The sequence below is a fragment of the Mauremys reevesii genome, linkage group 3, assembly GCF_016161935.1.
Source record: "Mauremys reevesii isolate NIE-2019 linkage group 3, ASM1616193v1, whole genome shotgun sequence".
NCBI lineage: Eukaryota > Metazoa > Chordata > Testudines > Geoemydidae > Mauremys > Mauremys reevesii.
Window position 1 is genome coordinate 142,334,058 of NC_052625.1, and position 20,291 is coordinate 142,354,348.

General features: G+C 41.3%; 1 protein-coding gene across 4 annotated transcripts in view; it reads left to right on the plus strand.

The window, feature by feature from the left end:
* Positions 1–20,291, plus strand: part of RNGTT (RNA guanylyltransferase and 5'-phosphatase) — a 438,367-nt gene that overhangs the window by 134,673 nt on the left and 283,403 nt on the right. For all 4 annotated transcript variants that reach the window (XR_005595781.1, XM_039528842.1, XM_039528843.1 and 1 more), the window contains exon 9: positions 2,037–2,172. Coding sequence is in view for 3 of the 4 variants with exons in the window: in XM_039528842.1 (XP_039384776.1) it covers positions 2,037–2,172 (136 nt within the window). In the remaining variant the exon portion in view is untranslated. The remainder of the gene's footprint in view (positions 1–2,036; positions 2,173–20,291) is intronic.

The following is a 20,291-nucleotide window of genomic DNA, read 5'->3' on the forward strand; positions in this document are numbered from 1 at the left end:
CTGCAAAGACTAGCCGCTTAACTAGGTGATGATCCATTTGATTTCATTGTGTCAGTTTGCCTTTTGTCTCTGAGGAACTGGTTTGTGGCTGCTTCCCCAAATTTGGAATATGTCTTAGTAACATCACACAGTAGGGTTCTGGCTTTGTGCTAAATCTGAGAGTTGGACTCTGGTACTTACTGGTTGGTGAAGGCTATTGGGTAAGTCCATTGTTGGTTGAAATTTTCAGTGTTTCCTATCAAGAGTGAGGATGGGAAAGGATACCAGTGGTTCTTAAAGAGGCTAGTATTATCATCAGTCCTGCACAACATATAATTAGACCACAAAATGGGTGGAGGAGGAGACACATGGACTGTGGTTTTGGAGTATTCGGTACTCTGATGACATCCATTTCTACACTCAGCCATGTTGGATTTGGCTTCTGTTGACTAAGTATTAGTTTACTGTAATGCCCTTTACAAGGGGCTACTCCTTGAAGCCATTTGGAAAGTGAAGCTAGCACAGAATGCCCTTTAGTCAGTGCTCCAGGGCCTGCATTAGCTTCCAAAAAGTTTCTAGAATTCAGTAGTGGAGTTAACCTATAAACCTGTAAATGGTTTGGAATCTGATTACCTGAGATGCTACTTCTGTGTACCATACTGTTGAAGCTGCAATTAGTGGAGGTGCTCAAACTGGAGCTTTCTTGTTTTGAGAAGTGGGGAGATGCTGACCAGACACACTCTGAGAGAGATTCTCTGTTTTGGAACTTGCGCCTCTAACTTGGTCTGCTGTTGTCAGAATTTGTTTTCTTGACATTCTGCAAATCCCATCTTTATCCTCCAGTAATGGTGAGTGAGTGGACTGAGGACTGGAGGGTCTGTTTTTTAATCCTCTTATTAGCTGGTGAATATTTGTGTATGTTGAGATGGGAAGAGCAGTCCTTTACACTGTATATTTGTATTGTGAAATTTAATTTATGAAACGAGTGCTCACAGCATGAGGTGGGCATGTGCAGCAGCTTTCATATGTATAAAGAAACAAAAGTGTCAGTGCTCTGTATAGCTCTTGATACAAATTAAAGCATTTCCTCACACAGCTCTGTGCCAATGCAACTCAGTACAGACCTGAAACAGCCCACCCAAACTGTGGCCTCTTGAGCACAGAATGCTAGTTATGCTAAACTGTAATAGTTTCTTGTATTCAAAATATTGAAAGAAAATATTTACATAAACTGCATATGAAGCTGTGCGGTTCCCCTGCAAGACTTTGGGGTAGAATCTTTGGAAGGGACTGCTTCTGTGTTATCTTAAACTGTCTGGGAAAAGGGTTCTTGGGGGGATGCTTATTACTTGCTTTGTCCTTCTGACAGCAGAGGTCCTCTGAGTGTGGCTTGCAGCTGTTTACTAGAGCCAGTGACTTTTAGAAAAGGCTACTGGAAGATGACTTGTCCCTCAAGAAACAGGAATCTTGAATTATGAAAAATATTGAGGTTTCATGAAGGTGTCTAAGTTCAGTAGAGTTGAAAATTTTCCAAATATGAAAGCTCATTTTGAATCTCTTTAAAACTTTTATTTTAAACGTTAATTTGATGTGGATGGTTGAAATCGCAAAAGGTTTTTATATGGATAAGGTTTTTCCATATGGCTTGCTGTGAAAGTAACTGGAATATAGACTGAAGGAACAGTTGCTAAAAGAGGATTTTTATATGTCCCTCTAAGTTAAGGAATCATAGTTATAGGCCTCAAACCTCTGTTGTGTTTTAATATCTATTCTTTATAGATTAAAATTGCATATTTATGACTTTAACCTATATAAGCTAAATGTTAGGTATTGAAATATCTCTGTCTGTAGTTATTTTAGGTTTAAAAAGGCACTTTTCTAAAATAATGATCACTATATGCTTACCTATAAAACTTCCCATTTTAATCCATTTTCATAGCTTCATTCTGTTGAGTACATTTGATTAAACTAATAAGGCAGTTACAATTAAAATATTTGTTATACATTTAGAGGCTATAGTTCGAAGTATAATGTCATCTTTAATGTTTTCGTTGCAGGTATATGATGATGATTGATGGCAAGAATGAAGTTTATATGATTGACAGAGATAACTCAGTGTTTCATGTATCTAACCTGGAGTTTCCCTTTCGTAAAGATCTTCGCACACATTTAACAAATACTCTGTTGGATGGGGTAAGGTGCATAATGTTTATTACAATGCTATTTTTCTGTGTTCAGCAACTAAGCCAGATTTGCAGTCCTGGGGATAGTGAATGTTAGAATTACAAGAGTAATGTGTTCAGTACCTAATAGAGAGTGATGATCACATTTTCCATTCATCATTTGTTACCAGTCCAGCCATAGAGTAGCAATGCTGACTGCTCAGCAGGGGCTGAAATCAAGATGTTGATTGGCAGCCTCTGAAAAAGAGGAGGAAGAAAGCAAAAAGGAATAAAACATGACATGAATCTTTACACTTGTCTCCTTCGATGTTGGAAACATTGCAAGTGAATTGAATTATCTTCTACATCTTTTTCAAGACTCATTTGCTAACCTTTAAATGAACTCGAGTTGAAAGGAGACGTTTGTTGTTTGTTCTCCCACCTTCATTTTTCAGCTGATTTTAATTATTGTCTTGTGGTTTATGTGCTGTTTTCACCCTCTATGTTAAAGTTTATCTATTTATCTCTGACTAAAAACTTCAAGCAGTGCTGAAAATTTACATAAACTTAAATGGGCTTGATAGTTTGGCAATATTTTAAACTGGCAGATTATCTGGAATTTGAGTTTATAAAATACCCGTAATTGTTAAGTAATTCAGCCCAGCTTTTTAAACCGAATATTGCTTTCCAGAGCTGTTGAGAGGAGAGAGCAACTGCTCTTTTTGGGGAGAAAATGGCTGCATTGGCTAGCAGGTCATGGGAGGGTTGGAATCTGCTCAAGGGGAGGGGAATGATAGTGACACCATTGGCTGTCACCTGGATGGTGACTAGGTAAGTGAAGCCTTCCTGATGGGTCTTCTCTTACAGCTATCAGAGTGACCAAAGGCAGGAGGTCCTGCCTTTTGACCCCTGGATTTTTCTTGAAAAGAAGACCCTGCTGCTGCCACCACTGCTATTCCCATTTCCTCTGCCTCCTGGAGCTTGTGCTCCCTCCTGTTGTGGTCTGTACCACCCCTTGGGCTTGCCACATTTAGGAATCATTCTCTTTCCTCTCCTTAATGAGCTACTATGCCTAAAGAAGGTCACAAACCAAGCTGTCATCTTAAGAGTGGGCTGTTTAAAGGAGCTCTGTGCCCTTTGAGCAGCAGTGGGAGGCAGAGAAGCAGGCAACTAACTACAGAGACAAAGCTCCTGCACCCACTTGCAGCAGCAGAAAGCCCAGAGCACCAGGAAAACAGAAGTACACAGCTGAGGAGCGTTGCAGGAGTGTCGTGTACCTTTGTAAAGATGAGAACTGCTGCAGCCAAGGAATCTATAAATCACTGGAGGTAATTAGGTCCCCTGATAGGCCATATTACTGCTCTTTTTTTCCTTCCACTCATTTCCCCGGACGCTTAAGAGAAGTAAATCTCTCTCAAGGCTCACAAACTGCAACAAGTCTTTGTCCACTGCCACTCATCCATAACTCACATAGTGATTATGGTTGCCATATTGTTGAAGTCTCTGCAGCTTTTCTGTAGCCACTCAGTAAGGTTGTGTATTGTCAGCATATTTCAGACAGTTTTTCTGGTGACATGCTGAGTATCTTTCTAAGGGCTAGTCTACACTGGCAACATTAAAGCGCTTCTGGCAGAGCATTAACGTGTCTAGTGTGATTGTGGTGCAGCTCTCTCCCAGCGTTCTTAAAAAAAAAACCACACCTTAATGAGGGGCATAGCTCCCAGCGCTGGGGCACTGTTTACACTGGTGCTTTATAGCGCTGCAGCTTGCTGCGCTCAGGGGGGTGTTTTTTCACACCCCTCCGTGAGAAAGTTGCAGCGCTGTTAATTGCCAGTGTAGACAAGCCCTAAGACAAATGGCTGAGTAGGGAACCAGAAGTGGTTATATTACTCTGCATTCCTTACTTTCTCCCATTTAATGGGCTAGCCCTCCTACCTTTCTGTCCTTATCCACAGAGGTAGTAACCCTAAACTCAGAATTCCAGAGTTACCTCATGCTCTCCTCAGGGATCTCACAGTTGGGTTTGCAGCAATGGTGGGTCTCCTGTCACTTACCCAAGTGTCAGATTTTGTCTTAAAAACTTCCTCGGCATGCCACCAAAAGAAATCTGAATTACACTGATAATGGTCAGCCTGAGTAAGTGGCTCCAGTGCAGCAGCAGAGACTCCAGCAAAATGGTGACCACAATGACTCTGTGGGCAGTGGGTGAATGGCAGTGGACAAAGATTGGCTGCAGCTTATGGGCCCTGAAAGAGCTTAATGGTACAGTGACTTTCCTAGCCATCAGGCATGTTTTCACACAGCTATGCCAATGAGAATGCTACCAAAATGAAGATGTAGAGGGGTGAATTTGTGGATGGCTTCACTTTCCTATATATAGAACTGTTGTTATTGTTACCCATGGCTGTTATGCAGCATGAAACCCTGATACCTCAATAAATATCGGAGAGCTACAGACAAATTGGTTATCTGCTTTCAGGACCTATGAATACCTTGTATGTGTAAAGTAAACTAAACAATGTCTTGTCTTATTAAAATATAAGTGTCTCATACAATTTAATGTGTAGTTACGGGGATGCATAGACTCTCTGATGTTGTTTGTATTACTGTATAGCCTCCTAGGTGCTAGTCATGGGCCAGGAACTCTACTGTGGTAGGCATTGTACGGACACAGAACAAAAAGCCTATACCTGCCCCAAAGAGTATAAGTATAAAACAAGAGTTGACAAATGGATAAAGACAGATGAGCAAGTACAAGGAGACAATGAGACAGTATTGGTCAGCATGTTAGGCAGTGGTCTCAGCACACCAGCAGCATAACTGTTGTCAATTTTTTTGTAGGTATCGTAGAAAAGGAGAACTTTAAGGAGAGTATGAAGGTGGCATATGATTGGTTTTGTGGATGTTTACAGAGAGCACCTCCCAACTGTGAGAGGTAGCATGGCACACTGTTGCCAGGGCAAGCAGCCTACACGGCTTTGGCCTTTTGGGGTCTGACCTCAGAGCATTCAGCACCCGCATTCACCATGTGCTTCCTGCAGCAAGTCCACCTGAGCAGGGCTCCTGGGGAAGCCAAAGGGCCCTACACCCCAACTCTGCAATCAGCTGTGACTCCGCCAGAATGTAAAATGGAAGGTTTATTAGTTGACAGGTACACAGCGTAGATCAGAACTTGCTAGCACAGAAATTAGTGACTTTCAGCCACATTCATCTTGGGGGAACCCTGGGCCAGATGCCCTAAACTCCCCCCTCTTCAAGTCCCCCACAGCAGATTGAGCTGGACCCCATTGCCTGGCCTTTGAAATGCCCATTGCTACTCCCCTGGGCTTTGTCTTGCTTCCCAGGCAAAATGTTACCTGATCACGTTCCCCCTCCTGCTTCTCACGTTATGAAGGGCATCAGCCATAGCTTACGTGCAGGCAGCTGGGCAGCCTCATCTGCCCCCAAGGGTCTCAGCAAAAGTCACACACTCTTATTCCCACTACAGAGGCATTGGTACAGGACACAGGGAAACTGAGGCACACAGTATTAATGCAGGACAGTAAGACTCGCATGCAACATAACAAGGGGGAAAAACCCACTTCATCACAAAGATGATGCCTAGTTTACAGGTCTGAGTGATAGGCAGGAGGGTGGTAATGTTCAGTGATAGAAAAAAGAGGTAGCAGAGACGATTTGGAGGGGAAGATTAAGAGTTCTGTTTTAGCCATGCTTGAGCTGACAGCTAAACATCCATGAGGAGATGTTGGAGAGGCAGTTGCAGACTTTTGTTTGGACAGGAGGAGACAGGTTAAAGTAAAGGTAGATCTGTAAGTTATCAGCATAGAAATGGTAGTTGCATTTGTGTTTCCAGATGAGTAGCCAGACATAAGTTATAAAGGGAGAAGAGAAGGGGGACAAGGACACAGTCCTGTGGTGCCTCTACAAAAAGTTGGATGGGGGATGAGACGTGCCAAAGGACACGCTGAAGGAGGAAGAGAATTAGTAGGAGGGAAGAGGCATGGGTAGATAAGATTTCAAGAAGAGGAGCATGGTTGACAGTTTTGAAGGAAGCTGAGGATGAAGTACTGGTTCTGAACTTTGCCTAAAATAAGGTTGTTAGAGACTTTGGTGAGAGCTATTTCAGTTGAGTGTAAGGCATGGAAGCCTGATTGGAGAGGGTCTAGGATGGAACTGGAGGAGAGGAACTCTACAGTGATTGTAGATAGTGCATTCAATGAGCTTGGAGATAAAAGGGAGAATGGAGATGGGGTGGTGGTTGGAGTAGAAAGTGGGGTCCAGCCACCACCCCATTTTGTTTTTTAAGCTGGGCAAATATAAAGCATACTTTTATTGTCTAGCCCCAGGGAGCTCAGGAGATCGGATGGGGTCACTGGGACAGGCAGAGGGATTTGAGGAGGGAAGAGCAAATGATAAATGTCTGGGTCTGTGACAGGGAGAAGGAGAATTGAAGGAGGAGAAGGAGTCATGTTATATTCTGTCAATTTTGTTCCGGAAAAATCCACAAGGTCCAGTGCAGAGTGTGAATTGTGGACAGAAGAAAAAGGTTTTGAGGAATGAGTCTAAGGTGGTGAAAAGGTGGCTGAAATTGTGGTCTTAGGATTCAGTTAAGTTGGAGCAGACTTGTTTAGCTAGAGAGACAGCAGAACTGAAGGAGGACAGTAGAACAAATATGTAATGGAGGAAGTCAGCCTGACCACAAGATATCTGCCAGAGACACTGCAGTGCAAGAACAGGAATAGGGGAAGCGGATGTTGAAGATGAGCCAGGGCTGGCATTGGAAGGGTGGACCTTGCAATGGTATTTAGAGGTACAAAACAGTTGAGTGTAGGATATGAAACATGGAGAGAGTAAAAAACTATCAATGGAAGGGCGGCCAGGGAAGACAAGAAGTTGTCCATGCTGATGAACTGCAAGTCAGAGATGCTGAATGATAGCATGTGGGAGGGTGTTGATGGGCAATGCTGAAAGAAATCAGGTGGTGGTTGGAGAGGGGAACTTCAGTTATTGAGAGAGATGTTCTTGTTGAAAACCAAGTCCAGGGAATTTTTGGTGAATGGAAGAATTGAACCAGGTCAAATGATGAGGGTGAGGAAATTCTTAAATCTATCAGATGCTGGAAGTCTGTCTGTGAATCTTCATGTGCTCATTTATCAGGGACTAAAATGAAGGATGATGATAAGAACACTGCAAAGAAACCAAGTGATTTCTTTGCATCAGGTCTAATTTAGAGGATTTTGGAGAAATACATACCTTTTTCAGTGAATAAAAGAGGAAGCACTGGAAAAAAGTCATAAATTAAATGGCAACAAGACTGAATGGCATACATCCAAGAGTTCTTAAAGTAGTTTCAAAATGAGGATCCTGAGCTGCTAACATATATTTATAATCCTCATTAAAATCACATAGGCTATGTCTACACTATAGTTTGTTGGCATAACTTATGTTGCTCAGGAGAGTGAATAAATTACCCCAACTGACATAAGTTACAACAACATAAGGGCTGGTGTGGACAGCGCTATGTCGGCAGAAGAGCTTCTCCTGCCAACATAGCTTCTGCCACTCATGGGGGCTGGAGTAGTTAAGCCATTGGGACAGCTCTCTCCTGTCTGCTTAGAGTGGCTACAGTAGAGAGCTTAGAAGCTGCGCCGCTGTAAACTCTGTAGTGTAGCTGTGACCTTACTAACCAGAGGACTGGAGGGTAATGTTTTAGAGCCAGTAGAACCTGAGTTATGGACACGGCGGGAATGGAGGTTGTCCGTAACTCTGAACAAAGTGCAGTTTGGGATCCAGATCCAGCAGTTGACACTCCAGGCCAGGATTTAGCAGCAGCGGAGCAACTGAGTTTGAAAGCTTGTGTGTGTGTGTGTGTGTGTGAGAGAGAGAGAGAGAGAGATAGGTCCCCCTCCTGGGAGGAGAGAATGGGTTAAAAACAGTGTGGCCCCCTCCTGCCCGGGTGAGTGGGGGTAACAACAGCACTCCCCTTCTGGCAATGGGTGGGGTGAAAGCTGTGCAGACCCCAGCGTTGCTCCTGCTCTGCTGCCTTTGCCTGGCAGGTCCAGTGTCTTGCTATAAGTGGCTGCCCTGTGAGTAGGGGGAGGGCGAGGCGGGGGGAGGCAGCCCAGATGTGCCTACCTTTTAAGATGCAATACAGGCACAGTACAGTACTTGCTTTATTTTTATTAAAATCTCTTCTGTTGCTTGATTGGTTACTTACAGGTTCAGATGGTGTCTGGTTGACCGGTCAGTCTGTAACTCTGGTGCTAGGTAATAATTGGAGATATACCAATCTCCTAGAACTGGAAGGGACCTTGAAAGGTCATCAAGTCCAGCCCCCTGCCTTCACTAGCAGGACCAATTTTTGCCCCAGATCCCTAAGTGGCCCCCTCAAGGATTGAACTCACAACCCTGGGTTTAGCAGGCCAATGCTCAAACCACTGAGCTATCCCTCCCCCCATATCTTTGAGGTTCTACTGTATCTTTGTTAAAAGTGCCTGGGTGTAATCTGTGAATTTCTGAAGTAAGCCTTATTTCCATATCAGATAAACTTGTTGAAATGACAGTTTCAAAAAATATAAAACAATAAGATGACCATGATATGATAAAGTAAAACCAGCACGGCTTCTTTTAAAGGAAATTGGGTCTCTCCAAATTTCTAGAATTCTTTGTGTTGAAAATTAGATGATGAACTGGTGCAAAAATATATTTGGACTTTCAAAAAGCTTTTGACAAACCCCATAATAAGTCTAAATAGTATGTTGTCAACATTACAAAAGATGGATGGTGGTATGACCTTATTCTATACTAGGATAGTGGTTTTATGTATTAATATCTTGGAAAGGGGGTAAATAGTGAGCAAAAATTTGTAGAGAACAAAATAACTGGAAGTTTTTTTAGAACTCCGTATTAGAAGCAGGATTCTGTGCTAGATGGATCATTGGACTGGCCTGGTATGGCAATTCCTACCGTGTTCCTATCATCTTATTTTCTTGAAGGACTGTTATATCAGTAACTAATCCTTTGAACATGCAATAGAATTGGAGTTCTCTTCTGACTCAGGGCTCCCCTGACGAAATGTAACATCAAATTGGCATGTAAGCTGCTTCTTGTACACCTGGATGATTTTTTTCCAGTTGGTCCTCACATTTTATGGGTGGTTTTACTATTATGATGTGATGCCACTGGGTTCTCTTGCAGCCTTTGATGTGTTGAGTGTCTGTGTGTTCCATTCTATGCATCCGAAGAAGTGAGCTGTAGCTCACGAAAGCTCATGCTGAAATAAATTTGTTAGTCTCTAAGGTGCCACAAGTACTCCTGTTCTTTTTGTGGATACAGACTAACACGGCTGTTACTCTGAAACCAGGAATTGCAGAGTTTTCCTAGGAACTTTGACAGGAAACCATTAGAAACACAGACATTCATCATGACTGGCTAGGAGTATTTTGTCACAGGCTGTTCAGTCTTGGGTATATAAGAGTACACTGAACATTCTGGGGTAGGGGATGCCATCTAAGCTGTTTGCTATTAGTATGTTGTGGTAATAATCTTTTCAAGGAAGTAATTGAAAGTGCCAGTTAGAATTGGTGTATTTGGGAGGATGTGGGGAATCTCTCCTCTTTGTGCATTTCACAAGAGCTGACAATTAGGAGCTGCTGGACATGGGGGGAGCTTGGCTTTCAGTTCAAAGGTGTGGACTGGTGGGGAAGGACTTCTATGCATTGATATTCATTCATGTTTGGGGCTGGTGGTGTTTATGGTGCCCTGGTCTGGTGCTTCAGGATGAGACTAATAGTTCCCAAGTTTGTGGTAAATAGGAAGGAGGGTTAAGGGAAGTCCTTTCCCAACAATAAGCTACGTTGGAAGGAACTCCCAATCAATCACTGTTTATTTCAGGCTCTGCATGTTGTTTTACGACATCCTGGATTATGACTTTACATGTTTTGTACTTTTGCAAAACTATTTGTATTGTAATACATTTTAATAGCTAGTTTATTGGTATAAAATTATTCATAAAACAGGATCCTTTTTCAATTTTTTTCATAAAGTGAAAAGCAAAATGGAATGAAATTTAAAAAGGCTTGGTTGGCTGAAGCACCATGAGATCGAATTAAAACTTTCCATATCATAAATCCTTTTTCATAATTCAAATTTTTAAATGAGTATGATCAATGAAGGGTAATGAAAGCTGCTTATGGAATTTATTGCACATTCAGATAAATTATTTTGTGTGTGTTTGAAAATGGAATTTCTATTTCATATTTAAGCATCACAATAGTTCAGTCTAGTAGGTGGTTTGTTATTTAATGCTGGTGCTAGATGGATTTTTTCCCACTACTGTTCTTAACACTGGAATATATTCAGTTGTTTTTTTTAATCCCTGAGATGTAAGTCTTGTTTTAACAGATTGTTGCTAATTAGTGCTGAAGGACTGTTGAAGTTAACTCTGTAATTGCAAAATTAAAAAAATCTTACTCATTGGTCTTGATGTAGACATTCTACTCAGGACAGTGGAGATGTAGAAAGAGGTGGTCCAAATGGTACTGATTTTTTAATACATGAATTTAACAACAGAGTTTGAAAGAAGAGGAAGTTGTTTGACATTCTATTGAAATAGTTGTGAACAGATATAACATGCCAGAAGGAAAGAAAAGAGAAAGGGTAGATTGACAAAATAGGGAGAGAGAGAGAAATGGACTAGGAAAAACATATAAAAGATTAGTTATAAACAAATTTTCATTCTGAATTTAAAAGAAAATGCATCCTGCTAATAAAGGAGGTGGAAAGCAAACTGGAATAGTGAGTTTAGTAACTTTGTGATTAGAGAGGAGTCTTAAATATGCTATTAACATTTCTAGCATTCTACTTCAATTGATGTTTGACCCTCTTTGTGTTATGTCTTGCAATACTAGATATTATTTTAAAAGTGGGTAAAAAAGAATAGAAAATTTTAAAATAAGTGCCCTTCATTTCTACCTTGCAGAAATTCCGCCAGATTTTGGAGACTATCCTAGTAGATTAGTTATCTGATTCTTCATCAATAGTATTCTAGGCTTCGAAGAGCTATGAGTAGTTTCGTACATTAGATCTCCAATATGAGAGAGTGCTTGTGGTTTTATTTTTCCCAAATACAGCTTATAGAGGCAGTACAGTGATTCAGTAAATCATCTTGGCTGAGAGCTTAATCATTATTATCTGATGTGAGTTATTACACAGTTTGCCTTGGTCTGTATTGACCAGTCATTTGTGCTCAGCTTCATGCTAGCTAACTTGATGCTTCAGTCATATTCCATCATGATAACATTTTGTAATGAATTTCTTAGAATTCTTTTGCCGGGGACAGTTGCTCAAATCAACTGGGATTCTCTGTGCATTTTGATGAGTGTAAGAACACCTGTAGAGCTTCACAAATATTAAACACCTATCACAATTACCCTATGAGAGAAGTATTGTCCTCATTTTAAAGATGTGGAAACTGAGGCACAGAAAGGCTAAAGCCAGTATTTTCAAACATGGGTATATGAAGTTAGGCATCTAAATAAGAGTGGCCTGATTTTCAGAGATACTAAGCATTTCTGTATTTAGGTGCCTAACTTTAGGAGCTCAAGTTTGAAAATTTTGAATGATGTATTTAAGGCCATGCAGAGAGTCATTGTCAGAGGTGTGGGATTATTCCTTTAGTTAGTTCTGGCCATTGTTTGGTGCATTAGAGTAAACTGCATCTCATGCTGCTGACCCAGCCGGGTTAGCTGCACGCATCTAACTGGTAATGAACTTATAGAAGGCCTTGAGCCATCAGCTGTAGCCTGGCTGGCACTGCTCCTGGCAGCTAGAATCTTATTTGTATCTTCCTAAAAATCAATGGACCTTTCATTGTGTTTTCTCTTGATTTCAAAAGGCTAGCCCATGGTCCATGAGGAGAGCCGTGAGTAACTAGTGATTCTTTAGAAAAATCAGTGATAAGTTTTAACCATAGGGATCAGATTTGTCTTGATTTACATTTTCAAGGCTATCATTAAGAAGCAAAATAAGTTTCAAGTCTTTTTTCTTGTATAGTACTGTATGTGTTAGTATGGATCCCACTATAGGTGCACATGAGCACCACATATACAAGGTCAAATTATTTTTTGAATTCAGTGTCTATTGGAGCTGCACATGCATATGCCCCCTTGTGCTCCTATGTGATGGCATGAAGGCAGTGTGACCTCATGAGTAGAGCAGAGTGAATAATGGATTTTTAATTCACTGGCAATTCCAAAAAACTGAAAACCAAGCAAAAAAAAATTTGTTTCAGGTTGAAGTGAAAACAAAATTTTGTCAAATCAAAAAGTCAAAATTTTGAGTTGGCTCAAAATGAAACATTTTATTTGTCATCTCAAAAATTTTTGTTTTGATTTTGGGCATTTTGACAAAAGCAACGGACGACTAGATTCACAAAATAGATGGGGATAAGGAAAGGTGAAAGTGGAGGAGACCTTCCTTATAACTTTTATTGCATTGGTTAGGGAACTCATACAGGATATAGGAGACCCTACTTCAATTTCTCCTTGTACCTAATGAGGAAAAATAATTAGAAAATTTGTTTCCCACATCTTATCCTTACTACTGGACTATGGAATACTGTGGTATGAGTCTTTGAGAGTCTCTTCTGTTGGAGCTGTTCCACTTTTTATAAATAAAGTCATTGCAGCAAGGACTTGAACTTGGGCTCCCACATCTTAGGCGGATGCCCTAACTGGGCTATAGAATCGTTTTCTCTGTTTCCCATAGTCATTATGAATGACTATGAATTGCCACTATGAATGACTGTGCTGTAACCGCGACCCTCACTCTGTTCCCTCTTGGCACCTCTGGCCAGGAGATGGAACCAGGTGAGTGTACAACCTGCTACTCTCTTTAAGCTCAATTTCTAAACTATTTATTCATCCATTTATATTTTATTTATTTAGCAGAAATTTTTCTTCATCTCTTTTACATCATTAACTTTTATTTGGATGTCTGCTCTTCTTCCCCCCCCCCCCCCAAAAAAAATCTACAGCGTACCCCTCTATAGTGGGGAGAGGGGCTTAGTGTCAGCTGCTGTGGTGGACTCTAAACCCCCAGGGTTTAATTCTTGTCCAACTTGCAACGCTCAGCCCTCTGGCCATTGGGCATAACTGATGTCTGTTTTTCTTTCAGGGATAGTTGCATCCCTGATAAGTATTTGGTGCATAAATCTTCCTCATCTGAGGTTCATAAGTTGAGGGACATGTGGCTAATACTCCCGTTCAAGCAACCTATGCATGTTATCTCAGACCTAGAAGGAGATATTCACCTCTAAAGGAACCCTGTGGTGTTAGCAAGTGCCCCGCTGAGAGATACTATACTCTGAGGGTCCACTGAGAGGAAGGTAGGGAAAGAAAACTTGGTTGAAATTGGCACCAGTCACATAGGTACGGAATACTCTGGTACTGGGGCTATTGAAACAGCTTACTCTTACCATCTTAGCACCAGCACCAACCTTGCTCCCTCAGCATAGGCAAAGTCATGGTGCCCCAACATATGGCCAAAGCCAAGCGGAGACCAGACATGACTCCAAACAGAGGCACCACCCAATAGAGGGGGGGAAGAGGCATCCAAGTCCTTTGCCAAAAGAGCGAGATTAAGTGAGCTGATACTGCTGGTGACAGTACTAGCACAGACACCAATAGAGGCCCAAGGTATACCCACAAAGAACCATCGGGATTCCTTCTGGGAACATTGATACTTGTATAATGCTGAGACTGGAACCAAGACATTGCTCCTTGGCACCACCATTCAAGGAATACCATGTCATTGTGGCCAGACTATGTATTCTCTTTCATGTCCAGCAGGGATACTTCTCTGCTACCTTTGGAAGTGACCTCAGAGCTGATAGAAGAGGCCTACCTCACAGTGCACGAATCCTGCACAGGTGTGAGTGACAATGGGCTGATCAGCTGCAACCTGGCCAGTACCCATACCACTCTGGCCATACTGGCACTAGTGGGGACCATTGGTCCCTCTGTATTGTAGCAGGTCTCCTTCTTGCACATTCAGAAAGAGGAGATCAGGTTCCCTTGTGGCATCACTACTTAGTACACTAACACTGGAGTCAGAGGCCAGAACAGCAGCAACTCTAATCTCCACCAAAAGAGTTATTTTCACTTGATGGGGCATTTGAACCAGCTTCTGCCCTGGCAGCTGACAATTTTAAGGCCTTCCAAGATCTGCTCAGGCACACTGTGGAGGCCCTTGGTATAGAAATGATGGTTATATAGGGGAGCGCTCATAAACTCCTTGACATCCGGACTATATCAGCTCCTGTCAAGATTGCTCCCCATCAATGAGGTCATTCTTGAGCCAGCCAAATGTCTCTGGCAAACTCCAGCTACTATTCAGCTCACATCCAAACAGGTGGAGAAGCATTATCAGATGTCCCTGAAAAATTTTGAGCACTGTTACTCTTTGAAACCTGGGATAATTGGTAGTCAGTGTTACAGAAAAATCTAAGTCATTGAAAGGTGTAGAGAGAGAAGAACCCCATACTTGGTACTGGGAGAAAAGAAATTACATGCATGGGATGCATCTAGAACTCTGCATTATTATATTGACAGGATTAAACCATTCAGACTGTGAACACATCTGGCTATAGCGGGATGTTCAAAATGTGAATCTATCTAATCTCAAAGAATATAAATGGATACCACTATGCATCTCTTTGTGTTACCAAATGGCTGGTGTACCTCTACCAGCAAACATCAACTAATTCCAACAGTGATAGACTTTTTCCTCCTGCTTCAGTCCCAGTGTTAGAGATTTTCAAGACGGCAATGTGCAGTAACCCACTGATTTTTGTCAAACACTGTGCCTTGGATTTAGCAGCTAGGTCAGATGTCAAGTGTTGGAAGCCAGTCAATCACTGTTCAGCTGATGCAGCTGAAATGCCTCATCCCCACCATCCTGAAGAGGATCCTGCTTGCCAATAACAGTGGGATTCACACTGAGGCTATGTCTATACTACCACGGTAAGTCGACCTACACCAGGCAACTGCACCTACGTGAATGAATTAGCTGGAGTTGGCGTACCTTAGGTTGAGTTACTGCAAGGTCTGCACCGCAGGGGGGTCGACAGGAGAAACTCTTCTGTTGACTTACCTTACTCTTCTCGTCGGGGGTAGAGGACAGGGGTCGACTGGAGAGCGATCTTCTGTTGATTTGGCGGGTCTTCACTAGACTGGTGGATCGATCTCAGAGCATCGATCCTGGCTGTAGTGTAAGATGTATCCTGAGATATAAAGAAAGAATGGCTACTTACTCTTCAGAAGCTGTGGTTCTCTGAGATGCGGTACTCACTGTGGACCCCACAACCCATCCTCCATCCCTCTTTTGGCATCCTCAGCTACTGTGGGCTTCAATTATGAGGAAACTGAGTGGGAGGCATGGATGCTATGCCTTCTGACAGGAATAAAAGGAGGCACAGGGCATGTTCACAGCCCCAACGAGTGTTACTATTAAAAAAAAAATCTGTGTGTATATTGGGTGCATGTGAAGCCATAGATTGGAATTCATACTGACCACAGCATCTTGAAGAGCGGCAGGTTAAGGAACCATTCTGTATTGAGAAATTAAAGCAGAAAGATTCTCTCTTGCATTTCTAGGGTCTTGTCAGATGAGGAGCATTTATAGCTTCTGGGGTTTTTTTGAGTTTACGAAGGCTGGCTCTGTATAGAGCATTGATCTTTTTTTTGCTCTTTTGATTCTTGACATAGGGCTGCAGTAAAAATTACACTGAAATTAATTGGGTAGATGGGAAAGATGCTTGAGGGAGGGAAGGAAGAGGAGAAAGATAGATAGAAAAAATAGTGATTTTAAGGTCTGATTTCACACAGTCTATTTGAACTAGAAATGTATGCTGCATGCTACTGGTAAAATAAGATTCTCAGATTTGCAGTGAAATATAGGATTATTTTTTAGCTTAAATGATTTTCAAGATACCACTGGTCCCTCACTCTAGCAGTGCTCTCTTGGCACTGTTCCAGGTGTTAGCTCACAGTGCTACTGCTTTTGTAACATATTACCAAGTTATGCTCTGCAACCCTGGAAGATTAGGGGAAAAAGAGATTAATGATGTGGCATAATCTCACCAGTTTACATCAAATGAGCCAACCATTGGAACTTGCTCTCAGGTTAACCTTGTGGTTTGTAGAATTGAAGTAACAATTAATGAAAAGTGGCAAAGAACACATATCCTAGAAAGCAAACTTGGATTTAAGCCACACTTTCTCTGCTTTTAATCTACATGCTTTGATACTTTGTGTATATAACTTTGTGTTTTACACAGTCGTCAAACTAATGTTTATTTTTAAATTTGTATTTTTGTTTGTTATCTGAAAAGTTGCTTGGTAAAACTGACCTTGTGGGGCTGCATGTTTTGAGTCCTAATGACTTCCTGTTAAAATGTGATTTGTTTACAAGTAAAAGGTTTTTCTAACAGTAAATGCTGCAAACTCAGCTTGAGATCTGACTCAATCTGTGTTCTTTTTGGCTTGCATATTTTCAAGGAAGATTCTGCAGTCAGAACTTAATAAGCAATTGTATTGATTTATGTTTCAGAATTAAATCCATTTTGCTTTCTAATAGCTATATTGTCTAAAAAGCTCAGAAGAGTAAAAAGTAATATATTTGGGGCATTCTATACGTTGGGGGAGCATCCTCTAACCCACATATTCCTCATTTATATATAATTGTAATATTGCATATAAAGTAGGCCGTATGAGGTATCAGGGGAAAGGTTATGATCTGCTGAAAGTCATTTTTCTATCTAAATATGTATATCATTAATGCATATGAAGTTATGTGAATGTGTTGTATGGTTGTCATTAAAATATGCCGTGGGCTTGGGAGGCACCCAGATACTAGCTCTCTAGAGACAATGACAAGCGAGGTAACCAACACCCAGGTGGGTGCTAAATAGATATGAGCAGCCATTGTCCAGCAGAGGAGTTACAATGCAATGACTCACTTGCACAAGGCCACACCAGGGGAATTGCTCAACCTTGCCTGGGGATTCAGCAATGCCCACCAGACATGCCTAAACTTGTGTTCTCCAAGGACATGGGACAAAGGGTATAAAACAGAACACAGTGGCCACATGCTTGGCCTTACTCCTGTGTCCACCTATGCTGCAAGCAACAAAGACACTCAGAAGACTGAAGACTCCAACAGAGGAGACTGGGCCAGGTTTAAGGGACAAACCTGTATATTAAGGGCTGCAATATCCAGTGGGGTGAAAAAACCTACATAATCTAGATGTCACCCAGTCTAATAGGGTTGATAGTTTAGACTGCGTGCTTATATTTTATTTTATTTTGGTAACCACTGTGAGTTTTTGCCTATCACTTATAATCACTTAAAATCTATCTTTTGTAGTCAATAAACTTCTTTAACTGTTTATCTTTACCAGTGAGTTTGCCTGAAGCGTGTGGTAAATCTGCTCAGGTTTGCAAAAGCTGGTGTCTATCCACTTTTCATTGATGAAGTGGTGAATCAATTAATAAATTAATCTTAAGCAGTGCAAGACAGTATATTTCTGAGGTCGAATGCTGGGTGCTGCGGGGATTTGGTTGGTGCCTTTCCCTGTGTGATTCATGAGTGGCTCTGGGAGCATTCATGTATTCTAGCTGGGTGTGGAGCTCCACATGCTGTTGTGCTGAGTGATAACAGCACCTGGAGAGGTTTGCTGCTTGTCACTAGCAAAGAACTGAGAGAGAGAGCCAAGGCTGGAGAGTTAAGGGGGCACAGTGGTCCCACAGTCCCAGGCTGCACCCCGGGGAACCTGTCAAAATACTTTTGTCAGAAAAGTAAATAAATTTGAAATAAATACACACAGGACATATCTGATAACCATAATCACAGCAATTTGGATAGTTATGCAGGCAAACATGTCAAGTTTATTTTAAAATATTAAAAATATCAAGCGTTAAGCAGATTGAGAGGTTAAAGTTTAGTACTATATCATATACTGTTGTAAATCAGGAAATGGTAATCTTCATCTTCACAAGCTTATTTTTCCTAGAGGTAAGTATCCTGGTACATGATCCGTGCTCTTAGCCTGCAATATGTAGCAGTGATGAGTTGCTTTGATGCCTCTAATTTTTAAAAAATTAATGAGGCTACAGTAGTTAGACATTCTATATTTCTCTCTTTTTCAAAAGGGTCTGTGTACCCACACATTTGTTTATTTTTTTTCAAAAGTCATATCTGGGAAAAGGTATTAAATAGAATAGTAGGTTTAAAGGGTGGTGGTAGACAAGTAAGGTGGCAGATGGCACGCAGGGAGGGGTAGAGAAAGTAATGCTGAACGACAATTCATGGGAAGGATCATCTTTAGTATGTGGGAGGAAAGTCATGTATAGCATGGGAACAATCTGAATTGAGAAGGAACTGTCAGGTGGTGTGTCAGAATGTATCGGGGAGGGACAGGAGGTTGGAAACATGATAGAGGTCACATTTACAGTAGACTGTTTGACCAGTAGAATTCATGCCAGCATTCAGCCGAAGACATTATAGTTTTGATAAAGCACTTGGCCTTTGCTGATGCAATGTGTCCTTATGGCAAGAGCCTGTATGGGCAAAAGATGTACAGCACTGTGAGCAGGTATCCCTGTTCTCCCACCTCACTATTCGGCAAGCTGCTTTGTGGGACTTTCTTTTTTGCAGTACATTGCAGGGTAATAGCTCTCCTTTAATGGAATTATGGAAGTTTGAGATCATTTCTCCATAATTCCTTCCATCCCATGGTCTTTTTGCACTTTTTTTTTTAAATTCACACAGTTCCCTCCATTATATCCCATAATCTGCTCTTCCTCACACTGGTTTTCAATCCCTTCTCTGTTTTGCTGTCAAATTCATGGGTGCTGAACAGGTCAGTGGAATTCTTGTTTCTGTTTTACAGATGGGTCTGATTTTTCTGTATTTGCAGCACCTCAATTACCACAGCAACTGGTTGTGCAGCAGTGAAAATGAAAATAATGAGGAAGAGTGGATGATGTGGACAAAGAATGGAACTGGCTAGGTGCTGCATGCATTCAGTGACCAGCTGTGCATAGTAGAGTAGCATTTTTGGCCCGTGAAGTAAGCACTGGGTAGTGGGATTGGATCCTTATGCAAATCTGGAATGATCAACAAAGGCTGCAGAACTTTGGGATGCAGAAGGGGATGTTGCTGAAGTTGTGAGCCAAGCTTGCAAAAGCCTCCAAAGCGCGCACACCAAAAGGTAGAGCTGGGCAAATAACAGATGTTTTGTTTTGCTGGCTATTTTGAAAAAAAACAAAAATACCTAATTTCTGGTTGAAACGGAAGCCACATTTTTTTTAAATCTTTTGGCTAATTAAAAAGTTGAATTTTTTTTAATTGAAACTTAATTTTTCTTTTTGTTTTGACCCAAATAAATTTGTTTAGACTTTCAGGCATTTTGTTAAAAGAAAAGACTATGTAAAGAAAACGAGGAGGAGTTGGTGGTGATGGTGCCTCCCCTTATGAGCTTTAGCCCAATGGGTAGGGCACTCACTTAGGGTGTGGGTGACCCAAGTTCAGTTCTCCTTTCTGCCTGATGAGAAGAAGGGATTTAAACTTGATCCTCTCACATTGCAGGAGAGTATCCTAGCCACTGGGCTATGGGATATTCTGGTATGGGACTTCGTCATAGCCACCAAGTTGTAGAGTCATTCTTGCTATCTCTCGCTCAATTATTATCCATTATTAATGAATAACTATGGATTGCAATTACAAATGACAGTGGATAGTTATTGGGCACCAGCAGCACCACCACTTTATCTTCCTCTTGCTTTTTTGTGAATATAGTCGTACTTTTGTTGCTTTTGTCAAAATGTCAGAAAGTCTAAATAAGTTTTTTGAGGTTGAAACAAAACATTTCATTTTGGCTTTTTTGGTTCAGTTGAAACTATTTGGTGAGCTCAGCATGAATTCATGAATAGTTTTGTTTGATCTGAAATTGCATTGTTTGGAGAATAAACTATTTGAAACACTTTGCCCAGCTCTAGAAATGGATGGTTATGGTGCTGTAGAAGCTTGTAATTCCTTATTGTTATAAATCAGTGGGCAATCAGTTAGGTGTAGGAAAGTTTTTCCAGT